A 13,363-nucleotide genomic window follows, 5' to 3' on the forward strand; every position below is an offset into this window, starting at 1 on the left:
GTGCTAGACTGCCTCTCTGATACCTCTGATAAGTGGTCCCCAGTGTCTGTGTGACAAGTACCTGCCTCCTCACCATAAACTGGAATTTAATCATCTGCAGTTGTGTGGGGTTCTTCAGCCTGAAAAGGCTGATGTAAGTTTCCACGGATACATTTTCTGAAATCAGAGTCCTGAGAAAAACGCACTGGCAGCCACCACCATTGCTGAGCCCTCGTTCCTGAGTGCCCTCCGCTGCAGCTGTTTTCCCAGTGCCCCTGGGACAATGGCACCTGAGGCCCTGTGTGTGCCAAATGGTCTACTCCAACAGCCCACAGCTCCCAACTGAGTTCAGGAGAAGGCTAGCAGTCTTCCTATGAATAGAAGAGTGTGCCTCGTTGCCGAGGATGCGGAATTTGCAAGAGGGCTTAAAACCAAGCCTCCCGTATACCCTGATAAATAACAGCTAAGCCTCACAGCTGGAGGGAATCTAAACAAAGCCCCTCTCCCAGCTGTCACTCGGATTTGAGGAGACGTAATTCAGAGGAAAAAGAAGATAAAATAGGTATTGAACTTTACAGGTCTTTATTCACCTACGTATTCTTGATAATGGGTGTCCACTCTATGTTCCTTTTAAGTCTCGACAGTTCCTTCAGGATGATCCCACAAGCCTTCTCTCACCATCTTCTTCCACCCATTCCCCCTTGCTCTTTCTCCAGCTCTCCTTCCCACCGGGGCTCTGCTCCCTGGGGCAAGCAGAAACTTTTATAAGCAGCCCCCTCTTCCCTTGGTCTGCTCCCCAGCTCTTTGCCCACCCGCTTCCATGTGCAGGGGAGAACCTGCATTCAGAGATGGGGAAGTATTCCAGCCTTGAAACTCAGTTCCAGTTCTCATGGCTCACATTTTCCCCGTGGCTTCTCAGGGTCAGTCATGACCTCCAGGATGGTTCCCAGATTGTATATGGGAGTTTACTTGCTAGTTTTCTAACAAACACCACCAATAGGTGTCCCACCTTAGGCAGGTCAGACCTGGGTTTCAACTCCCTCCCTCTCCAGACAAAAGGCTCTCAGAACCACTAGCATGACAGGGAATTCCCCGGTGGTCCAGTGGTTAGGACTCCGAGCTTCTACTACAGGGGGCACGGGTTTGATCCCTGGCCAGGGAACTAAGATCCCGAGCACTGTGGCCAGGAAGAAAAAAAAAAACCTAGGATGACAGATGGCGTATTATTTTTCCCCTCAGCGTTCAAATCACTTGACCCTACTCAAAGTGGGAGAGAATAGGAGATAAGGGAGAGTTTCTTCTAAGGCTTATCTACTACAGGAAAGGAATATAGTGGCAGGTGATGAGGATAAAAAGATAACTGCAGTGGGCACTGTTCAAACCATTTTACAATTAATCCAACTTCACAACAACCCATGACGTGTGTGCTACTATCATCTTTATGTTGCAGATAGGGAAACTGAAGCACAGGGATGTTAAGAAACTAATCCAAGGTCATACAGAGAGTGACAGAGTTGGGATGTGAACACAGCCTGGTGCCAGCCTCAGGGAAGTCTCCTTCAGGAGATTATGCCTGGGCAGAGACTTGAAGGTTAATTAGGGATTATATCCAAGTGAAGCAGTGAGGTGAGAGCCTTCTAGGTGAGTGAACAACATGCCCAAAGACATAGAGGCAACAACTTGGCTTGAGTGTCAGACTTTCATCTCAGGTGAATGGTACTGGTGGCTGAAAGATGGACTTAAAATGAGGCCAAGTGACCCTTCAGGAAACTTCTTGTCCATTTGGAAGCTATGGGGTCAGATGTAGGCTGGAAGGAACAGAGATAGAGAAGACCTAGATCTGAGGAGATAAAAACCAGCAGGACTTGATGGTAGCAATTTGTTGGGTTCCATTTATTTACTCAGCAGATATGTAGGGAGTGCCTGCTATATGTTCAGCACTATGACAGAGGAGCTATGTGTATAATGTTGAATAGCACATTTACCATTCTTGCTCTGTGGGACTTAAGAGTCCAAGCTTGGGCCCAGAGAGGGAAAGGAAGGGATCCAGGGCTCGTTGAAGTTTCCATTAGGGCAGGTGGAGTTCCTCAAACCAAAGTGACCAATTATTGAGGGGTGCAATCACTCCAACGGGTGTTGAACAGCATCTTAATGAAGTAAAACAGAACATATCAGAGGGACTTGAACGCCCTAAGGAAAAGAACAATTTCCCCCAATTTTGTTTCTGTCATATATGTGCAAGTCTGTATTGGATCAGTACTTGCAATGTAATTCTTACTGAGGGTCAAGTTAAAAAAAGAAAAAAATAAACCTTGTGAACGTTGGGTGAAGGATGACCGCTCGCGTATAACTCTATACTCCTTGAAGGAACAATCATGCCTTACTCATTTTTTTGTTCCTATAATGTGGATAGATGAAAATGGATGGATAAATGGATGGATGGGTTATGCATGCCTATGATGGATGGATGGAGAGATAGAGGGATGGATGAAAAATGAATGGTTATTTGGGTGGGTGGATGCATGCATGCATGGTGAGTGGATGGTGAATGGAAGGATTATAAATGGAGGTAAAAAGATCCACAGGCGAAGCTGGTGCCTGCTGAGGGCAGGCAGCAAGAAAGGGGTGAATTGGTCTGAGGAAAGTTGGAAGCACCCAAGTCTTCACGCGAGATTCTTTGATCTCACCGCCACCCAACTGCGCAGTGAGCTCGATCCCGCCAGGTTGCTACAGACCACGCCCTCGAGCGCTGCAGCAGTGCAGACAGAATCCTCCCTACCACAAAGGCCTCTGGGTAGAGGGGCCGGAAGTGCACGAGAATACCCCAGGTCAGCCACCGCAATCCCCACCCTTTTGGGTCCATCTGGGGACGGGCTTTCCTGAGCGGCTGTTGGACCCTCTGCGTCTGGCTGGTTAGAGCGCTCAGTGGCTTAAACTGATTTTCTCGCCGCCTCCACCCATTCTGACCAGGCCCTCTTTCCTGTCTGGGGCGGCTGGATGGGCTGCAGGGGTTTCCGGGGGTCGCGTCTCCAGTTTCCGGGGGAAACCATAGAGAGGTGGCCCTCCGTCCGCCCAGTCCGCCCCCTCCCGAGTGTGGGTTAACGCGCCTACGTCATTTTCGGTCACCTCTGGCGGGGTGAGGAGCGCCGGCTTCTGAGGCGGAAGCCGCCAGGTCAGGCAAACTGGAAGGGAGGCGAGAAACGTGAAGGGATCCGAGTTTGCACGCTGAGTCTCAAAGGGAGGTGGGGGCCGCAGCCTGGTTCCGCCCCCACTGCCTTCCGAGGGCAGCTGTGAGTTCGGGCCTGGGGCTTTCGCGCTTAAAGCTGGGGAGAGTCTGAGAGAGGGGCGCAAGGCTTCTCTGAGGGCCCGAGCAGGCAGAGCAGGGTTGGGGACAGCTTTGGATCACCAGCGTCGCTTGGAGGCAGGCCTGCAGGTGTGTCCCCCGCTTCTCAGCTGTGAGCGGACGCATCCATACGAACCGGCAGCGCGTTAAGATGGCTGGCTATGCCGCTGCTCCCAACGCCTCGCAGACCCTTCAGGAGGAAGCGGTGTGTGCCGTCTGCCTGGATTACTTCAAGGATCCCGTATCCATCGGCTGCGGGCATAACTTCTGCCGAGGGAGTGTGACGCAGCTGTGGGGCAAGGAAGATGATAAGGAAGTCAGGGACGAAGAGGAAGGTGAATGGGAGGAGGACGGCGAGGCGGTGGGGGCCATCGGTGGATGTGGCAACTCCATTCGAGAGGTTTTATACCAGGGGAATGCTGACGAGGAGTTGTGCCAGGACCAAGAGGATGATGAACTCTGGGACGGTGACGGTGGCGTAAGGGATTGGGACAACGTGGATTATGTGTGGGACCAGGAGGAAGAAGAGGAGGATACGGACCATTACCTAGGAGGCGTGAGACATGACCTGAGAACTGACGTCTACCCAGAAGAGGAGATATTGGAAGAACACGATGAGGACGACCAAGAGCTGTATCCGGACACTCACCTGCCTCCTCCCCCGGCCCCTCCACGGCAGTTCATCTGCCCCCAATGCCAAAAGAGCTTTACGCGTCGCAGCTTTCGTCTCAACTTGCAGCTGGCCAACACGGTCCAGATAATTCGCCAGATGTGCCCCACTCCTAATCGAGGGAGCCAGGGGAATGATCAGGGCATCTGCTCCAAACACCAAGAAGCTCTGAAACTATTCTGTGAGGTGGACAAAGAGGCCGTCTGTGTGGTGTGTCGAGAATCCAGGAGCCAAAAACAGCACAGCGTGGTGCCGACGGAGGAAGTGGTTCATGAGTACCAGGTGAGCGGCATGAGGGAATGTGGGGATTTGAAGGGAGTGGAGGAGAAACCAGGGGAGCTGGGGACTTGGCAGTTGAGCCTCTTCTTCTGTGACAGATGGGGCACAGGGTGGAGACAGATGGGTATATGTGGACGAAGGAGACATTGGCTGCGGCTGACTGGCTTCTCCAGAGGAAACTGACAAAAGACAGTAACTGGGAGCTGACCACTGTTGTTACTCCCTTTCAATCTACCGAAGTATAAGGGGGTATAAGTGACAGACCCCCCACCCCACCCCCAGTACTTAATTTCCCTCTGATGTGAGTCCTGAGTCTATACCTGACCAAGACTCGGGGACCTTAATACATAGGAATGGAAAGCCACAGTACTTGTAGATAACAGACATTCAGGACGTCAGCACAAGCAGTATCAAAACAGAGGACTAATACTGGTTAGACCAAAAATCCAGGTGTGATTCCTGGACTAATAGAGCAACTGGACACACCCACCCTCCCAAAGTCTGGGGTCACTTTCCCACCTTCAGTAGGGCCCATTTTCCCTGTAGAGAAAGGCAGAGGGCATAAACATCTTTGATGGTTCAGAATAAACCTCTTGGCCTGATCACTTTCCTTACCTGGTATTTTATCAGAGTGGAAGAAGTTACGGATTTAGGATCAGATGACCTAGCTCTGCAATTTACTGTCTAATCTTGGGCAAGTCTCAACCTCTTAGCTTTACTTTTCCCTTAGGCTTGTTAAGATTAAAAGAGATCATATATGTGAAAGTATTTTATAAACCATAAAGCACTGAACAAATGTTTCTTTAGTTTGACTTTCCTCTAGTTTCCTTTCATTTCTTTGGGTTCTGATTTGGTTAATACCTTGCTTTCTAGGCCTGATCTGAGTATTAGAAAATTGTCTCAATGACAGCATGAATACTGTCAAGAAGCCTAGATGGATGTGACTCCTAGCAGTACCCAAGGAGGGAGAGGTTGCCTTCAAGTCCATAAAAGTCTTATAATCAATAGCAACTGCTCACGTCTTAGTAGTGCTTTACAGTTTATAAAATGTATTTCCTCATGTTCTTCTACAGCAGTGACTTTCAAACCATAGATTTTGACCAATTAGTGGGTCTTAAAATAAATGGATTATGCCCAGCATTATTTTTAAATGAAACAGAAGAGAAAATATCAGAGTGCATGGGAGCACAGTAAGTATTGTTTTATGAAACTTTTAAATTATATGTACACAGGTGTATACTTGGTTTCAAAACACAAAACAGAACACTGCCCTACAGGCATTACATATTAGATAATATCATCACCCCCCATTTCACAGTAACTATTGGCAAGTGCACAGTTAAGACTCAAACCTTCACTACAAACCACTGCTAGTTCCATCATATTAATATGATTTAAGAATAAACCCTACTACCATGCTTTCCCCCCAGGGTAATAATCAAGTTTGCTTATAGAAGAAGCTATGTCCTATATTTCTGGGTTTTGGTACATTGAAGCTGAGGAGAGGAGGTAACCTTTCATTCCTCTGCTAGGATTCTCTAGAAAGGATTTTGAAACCAAAATTTTAATTGAAAGCCAATTTAGACAAGAGAAAAGAGGTGGTCTTTTCATCTGGGGAGACCAGCTAACACTCATTTGAAACCTCAGAAGTTATTTATAAAGCACCTTAGTAAGTATAAACAGCAAAACCAAGTTAAACAAATAGGAGATAATCCCTTTCAAAATATGTAATATTTTTTTAAAAAATAAAACTTACTTTCAAACATATACCAGAACTTAGGTTGATGGTGTTACCAAACATAGGAGTTACACTGAAGACGTAAAAATTATGTAGGCTATGTGTAAACTGATATTAACTGACATAGTCCTTCATTCTTTATACAGTTTATAGTTTTGCCACTTCCTTTCATTGGTAAACATGCACCTTACAGTAGCATGATTTAGAATCATAGTATACAAAACTCTCACAATAGTTAGCATTATATGGAACTTTTTTTTTTTTTGCGGTACGCGGGCCTCTTACTGTTGTGGCCTCTCCCGTTGCGGAGCACAGGCTCCAGACGCGCAGGCTCAGCGTCCATGGCTCATGGGCCCAGCCGCTCTGCGGCATGTGGGATCTTCCAGGACCAGGGCACGAACACGCATCCTCTGCATCGGCAGGCGGACTCTCAACCACTGCGCCACCAGGGAAGCCCAGAACTATTTTTATATAATGGTTTATTTAATATGCTATACATTAGCCACCATATAGTTCTGGTTACGTTAAATTCTCTCTTGTCGGCTACTAATTCAACAAGATTTTAATCTTACTTTGGAGGTGATCAAGCTTTTTTAGCTTTAGGGGCTATGAGTCAGGAGTTGTTACTCACAGACTCAAGGAATAGGTCAGTGATTTTCAGGAATAGAAAAGAAAGGCATTCTCTCCCCCTCCCTTCACACATTATATCAGCATTGCAGGGTATGGGGAGAGTTATCATTTATAAAATCATATTTAGTATTATAATGTTAAAAAGAAAAAAAGATTTAATTTTTCATAATATAAGAAATAAATTGGAAAGAACTCCTTGGCTGGTGGGAATACAAAGATGGAGCAAGAATCATTCAGCGTAAGGCCTATTGTCAGTGGGGTGTATAACTAGTTGGATACCCAGAGATGTTTGTTGTGGATATGGTGCCATTTATACTGCTATTCCTTAAAGTTTAATTTTGTATAAGAAGAGGCTTTTTAGCTCTGAAAAGTTTACTTATTTACATCTTCCATTTTGTCCATCCCATGAGTTAGAGTTCGTCTTAACTCTTCAAGCTAGAATCAGAGGATTATGAAAATAAGATCATTTAGATTGACCAAGGGCACCATTAAATGGTGTCAGGTTTTAGGCGGCAGACGGGTGTATAAAAAGAAAATGAACAAAGATTTCACTTGTTGAGGCTCAGGCATAACTGGATGCCTGTAATTGCCCTGCCACCCAGCTGCCGCTGATAAAGTCATTCATCGCTTTGCAAGAGGGACCAGATGCTTCCATCATCAGTACTCCTTGTTTTTCTGTTTTCTCCTTTGAAGTAGCTAAAGATGGCAGCCAAAAATTTTTTGAGGCTTTTATCAAGTATGGATTCATGTATTATGCAGAAGACAGGGTCAACTTCTTCAGCTGAGTTATCTGAAAGTGTTGGGCAGTGACACATGCCAAACACTGTTAAAGTTATGCCACTAAAAACAGTATTCTGCAGAGCACAATTCTCTGCAGTTTTAAGACTGGACAGTATTGGAATATTAACAGGAATCTTCAAAGGCAATGAAAGCTTACTATTAAATAGCCCTTTTAATTGCAAAGGAGAAAAAAATGGAGAAACTTGTGAAACCTTGCATTCCGAATGCTGCCACAACTTTGAGAGGAAATTGAGGAATTCCAGAATTTCTTCATCGATTTCTGCATCTGAACTCTGAATTCATTGACTGAGCATATCAAACGTCAGGTTTTAAAAAAAACAGCTCATCCTTCTTTGCTATTAGTTGAGATTAATCTACTGATGAAGAAAATTGTGCTTTGTTTATGTTCAGAATAAGGCTTTAAAAACTGTGGATGTGCTATTTTCACTAAGCGAGCACTAAAGACAATATTTTTGAAGTTGTATGAAATGAACTTGGAAGAAAAAAATTATAGGAGTATATGTTGGTAGTGCTACAGCAATGACATGTTTTAGATATGGGTCTTTGTCAAAAATTCAAGAAAACTGGCATTCAAGATGTACTGCAGGGCTTCCCTGGTGGCGCAGTGGCTAAGAAGCCGCCTGCCAATGCAGGGAACACGGGTTCGAGCCCTGGTCCAGGGAGATCCCACATGCTGCAGAGCAACTAAGCCCGTGCGCCACAACTACTGAGCCTGCGCTCTAGAGCCCATGAACCACAACTACTGAGCCCGCATGCCACAACTACTGAAGCCCGTGTGCCTAGAGCCTGTGCTCTGCAACAAGAGAAGCCACTGCAGTGAGAAACCTGCACACCACAATGAAGAAGAGTAGCCCCCGCTCACCGCAACTAGAGAAGGCCCTGCACAGCAACAAAGACCCAACACAGCCATAAATAAATAAATTTATTTTGAAAGAAAGAAAGAAAGATGTACTGCAGCAGTCACCATCAAGCATCGACTTCCATCAGTCTGCCCATAATCTACTGGAAATCTTAAACCTTGCTGTCAGCATAACTGTTGTGAAAAATAGTACATTTGATCCCAGTTTGCCTTGGTTTTCGAAGATCTGAATGCTGTTGAGTGTTTTCTGTCATATACTGAGGTTCCTTGGTTGTCAAAGAACTTCGTTCAGCTGAATTTATGGACAGAACTGATTTTGGGACACCTGTGATAAAGAATCTGTACTTTAAAACTTCAAAAATTGAGCTTCCCTGGTGGCGCAGTGGTTGGGAGTCCGCCTGCCGATGCAGGGGACACGGGCTCGTGCCCTGGTCCGGGAAGATCCCACATGCCGCGGAGTGGCTGGGCCCGTGCGCCATGGACGCTGAGCCTGCGCGTCCGGAGCCTGTGCTCCGCAACGGGAGAGGCCACAACAGTGAGAGGCCCGCGTACCGCAAAAAAAAAAAAACTTCAAAAATTAAAACTTCAAGCATAATTTAACACGTTGAGGCTTAAAATACATTGACCCTGAAATGTCAGGGGGCAAACACCAACATCACTGCTCATTACGAAATACTTTAAGTACTTGCCAAAAATCTAGCTACAGATAGCAAACTCATGCTTAAAATGTCTTAATTTTCTTGGCCAATCTTTAGAGAATGGGATACATGAATGTTATTTCCAGGAAAGGAAGAAAGAGAGAAGGAAGGAAGGGAAAGGAAGGAAGGAAGGGAATCTAAAACTATTTTGGGTGATGTGTTCTTGACCTTGTTCTTGAAACCTACCTGCGGTAGCTTTTGGGAAGAATGTTTCACACTGATGTTCAATCCTCACTGGAAAAACTTCAGGAGGAGTTTGTGGAACTCAAAGTCTGATTGTTTTGACTAGAAACTTTCAGACTTTAATCCATTCGTTATTCCATTTTCTCCTTATATCTTAAAAGCTTTTTTTTTTTTGGTATAACTAACTGTGGGAGAAAACACTGCAAGAGTGTTGTCAAAGCAGCTTGTGTTTTGTTGCATCTTCTACACCATCCAGGAAAGAAAAGTTAAGGCTTAATAGTGACATGGTTATTACATCATCTGAATAAATTTTTGCCTTCCAAAATTACCATTGCTTTGATTAATTTTAATCATGAAACTTAATTTTGAAATTTTAAATAACACTGAGGGAGAGAGAATGTGAGATGTTAAGGTATATGGAAAGTAAAGGTGTGGGTTACAAAAACATTGAGAAAAACTGATATATATCTACATGCACCAGACGCTCATCTGCTTATTGAATGTCTTCCCTACTAGGTTCAGCTGTTGACTGCTGTATCACAAGACAGACTGTTTAAACTTGCTCCTCTCTACTCCTGTGGCTGTACCCTGCACCTCATCTTCACACAGACTTGCTACACATCTGAAATCCTGAACTCCAATTGCACCATGACCTTAGCTCTTAGCATTCTAGTGCAGTTAAACACACTCCAGTTATACCTGCCCTTCATCTTTATGGAGGTCACTGTTGCACTGACTCCTAATTTTTTTCTTTCCCAATTTATCAGACACTTGTTAGCCTCACTTACTATCCTTCTGACCCTGGACCGCATGATTAGTCTTGGCACGAAGAACTGATCCATGTTGTGGTCTAGACCAGGGTTTCTCAACCTCAGCACTCTTGACATTTTTGAGTGAGATAGTTCTTTGCTTTGGGGCGTGGGGGATGTCCTGTGCATTCAAGGATGCTTAGTAGCATCCGTGGACTCTACCCACTAGATGTATGGAGCACTCCTCCACCATTGTGACAACCACAAATGTCTCCAGACCTTGCCAAATGTCTTGGGGAGGGGTGGTGCGAAAGCATCCCTGGTTGAGAACCACTTGTCTAGTCTCAGGGAAAAGTGGTCAGATCTACGGACGTGCCATTACTAGCCTCACTTAGGCCCTATAGCCAGTGCCTAGCACAGGTGTTCAAAAGTGTTCAGTGGAAGAACAGCCTCACCTATCTGGAATTTTATTAAATGTAGCCTTAGCATCAGTGGATTAATTGATATGACCCCCACTTCTCCCAGCTCTTGGCATACAGGTGGCAGGGTCAACAGGCCTTTTGTAAACATTAGAGCTGTCTATATCACTGCCATCAAGGGCTAAAACAGATAAAGCAGTATATGAAATTGAGATCTAGAAACAATTAGCAAGAAAAGGCAATCACTTCAGCTATTCCTTAGTTTCAGCAGGGCCATAGGGCAATTGTTTATTTTGTTTTTTTAAGTATTATACAGAACTTATAGATAAGACCAGAGCCTCTCTGTTCCTGTCAGAGTGGGAGAAGCCCTGGGCTGATACATATTATATAACATCAGCCCTTAAAGCACTTCCTTAAAATCTGAGGCTCCTCCTCAGATTGGCCATCAAACTCTGGTCCCTATGCCATCCCTTCTGAAACCTTTATAGGACCAAGAGATTCTATGCTGTTTGCCACCCCTAATCCCTGACCACCTTTGAAAGCTATCCTGTAACAGTGAAGTTAGCACAAATATTTATTGACTGATAAAACAGGATTACAAAAAGGGGGAGACAGGGACACTAGCCCTCTATACCAGCTCTAAAAGGACTTTCTGCAATGATGGAAGTGTTCTAAATCTGTGCTATGCAATATAGTAGAGGTACCACTGGCTACATATGACTTGAGCTCTTGAAACGTGGCAAGTGCAACTCAGGAACCGAATTTTTCATTGTTTTTAATTTAAATAGTCATATATGGCTAGTGGCTGTCAAATCATGTTGAACTGTACAGTTCTATACAAAAAAGGCAGGTTGAATTCTGGTCCTTCCTAGGACCTTCAGGAGTACTAAAGTCCAAAGGGAAGAAGAAAAAGGAGAAGTAAGACAACTTTCTTTTCTCAGTCAGGAGAGAGATGGCTGTAAGGTGATATTTTTAGGTATAAAAGGAGAAAAGGCAGCTCTCTTTTTTTTTAAAATCTGACCAAAATGGCCTTGAGCCGGTTACAATTGTGATCCGTGTGGATCACATGTAAGAGATGTGACAGGGGAGAACTCTAGTGAAAAGCAGCTAAAAAAATCCCCATTACCCTCTTCCCAAAAAGAGCTGGGGCTAGAACCTCAAAACAGGAGGAGTGTAAGTATAAATAAGGTTTTATTTCATGCCTGACTTTTTGAAAATGGGATGAGGGGCAGAACCTAGTGTTTAAGCAGGTAAGTAGGTTCTTCCCTTTCTCCTTTCACACTAGATCCTGACAGAAGGTGGTGAGGAGGTCTTGGAGTCCTGGAAGGGAAAGCAGTTTCCGGTGGCAGTGTTAATGAGAGAAGATGAAGTGAGAGGTTCTAAGAATAACAGGGCTGAAGAGGAGACTGAGAGAGCTAAAGGTAATGATAAATTTAACTTTTAATGATAGTGTTTGCCCACAAACCAGAGTCCTCAGAGGTACAGTATGAGAATCTGGGGCTTGGGGAAACAGCTCATCTGTGCATGTGGGAAGTATAGGAGGAGATGCCACAAGGCTCCTGTTACTAGGAGACCTGCTACTCTTCTCCCCAACTATCCGCCTTCCAAAAAGGGGGGGAAATGGATACCTCAGGGATTTGAATTAGATATAGCCTTAAAGAACAGGGAGGTTCATTCCTCCATATCTATCTCACTAACTGAGGTTCATGCTTAGGCCTTCCTTGCCTTTTCTCCCATCCTAAAGGATTCAGATCCAGAGTTGGTCAGAGCCTTCTGGTTGAAAATTCCACTTGGCATCTAGCAGGGCCCCTGCAAAGATAAATGGGGATCCAGGTGGCCTGCAAGAGCCATCCCTGGAGGTCACACCCCCTTTTTTGTCTACCATTTCCTAGGCACATAAAATCCCTTCTCTCCCTCTGTAGCAAAGGATGGAATTTCTCAGCAGGCGCTGGCTGTCTAACCCAGGTGTGAGCAGGGAAGGGTTATGAGAGCTGAGGCCTGTCTCCTCAGCTGTCATATCTTGTAGTGAGCTAGCTAGCCTCAACGTTCCATTTCAACATAATCTCCTGACCCTGGTTCATATGAAATCCTCTTCCTGGTAAAAAGCCGAGAACAGGCACCTTGGGTCACCTTTTGTCTCTCCCTACCACCTAATGCTGCTTTAAATCCTTTAACAAGGCAAGAAGCTTGCCTTCTGCTGGCATTTCTTATAGTCCTGCCTGGAATACACCTGACCAGATCATGCCCACTTTCATAGCCTCTGATTCTGCACATCTGCTAAAGCACCCAGTCCCTGGGGAATCCCACAGTCCCTCTCACAGGGAAGACCCAATAGAATGCCTTAGCAGCTTTCAAGGCGACCGTTAGACCTCAGATTACTGGCTAAGATGGACAAGGAATCTTTTTCAAGAGACATTAAAAAATGGCATGTGATTTCTTTGTAAGATCTGTTCCCAGCATTGATTTAATGCCACATCCCCACCTCTCACTAGGAAGAATGGAACAGAACCTATAATTACAGTCTCACATTTCCTTGTCTCCAGCCTTTTTGAATTTAATTCTTTAGGCCTCAATCATTAAATAGCTTCTGTATTCAGAACCCGAGTCTAGACCCTGGAGTAAAGGAAGCAGGGTAGAGATGGATTGGAAGAGATGGTCAACCCCTCACTCATAAGGCCTTTGGTTAAGTCCTCTGTCCTTTCCTTTGTAAGACTCCCATGATCCTCTAGGAGACCCTCCTGTCCAGCTTCTGAACTCTACTTGTTTCTAGTCTTACTCCTCCGACCTAGCCTTCACTCTGACTACAGATGCCTTTCAGTAAAATCAAGGCTAGGCAGGAGAGGGATGAGATAATCCTAAAGAGACTGTCCTGGGCTTCAGGACAAAAGCACTAGGGTTCCCTGCCCACCTTGGATTTCACTCTACTTTCCTTCTTGAAACCATCACTCCCAAACCTGTGCATGCAGACCACTTGCACACCTCATCCCCCAAGCTGATCCCTCTGCCTGGAGCGCC

The 13,363-nt window shown here is 45.3% G+C and overlaps 1 protein-coding gene across 1 annotated transcript; it reads left to right on the forward strand.

The window, feature by feature from the left end:
- Window positions 1-3,402: 3,402 nt before the first annotated feature.
- TRIM52 (tripartite motif containing 52) lies at window positions 3,403-4,454 on the forward strand. Its single transcript, XM_060146402.1, has one exon. It carries the CDS (start codon window positions 3,474-3,476, stop codon window positions 4,452-4,454), a length of 981 nt encoding a protein of 326 aa, XP_060002385.1. The 5' UTR covers window positions 3,403-3,473.
- Window positions 4,455-13,363: the final 8,909 nt, after the last annotated feature.

The sequence above is a fragment of the Lagenorhynchus albirostris genome, chromosome 3, assembly GCF_949774975.1.
Source record: "Lagenorhynchus albirostris chromosome 3, mLagAlb1.1, whole genome shotgun sequence".
NCBI classification, from domain to species: Eukaryota; Metazoa; Chordata; class Mammalia; order Artiodactyla; family Delphinidae; genus Lagenorhynchus; species Lagenorhynchus albirostris.

Bases quoted from the DNA above. Each gene is read 5' to 3' on its own strand.
- TRIM52 (XM_060146402.1), top strand. From the start codon at position 3,474: ATGGCTGGCTATGCCGCTGCTCCCAACGCCTCGCAGACCCTTCAGGAG.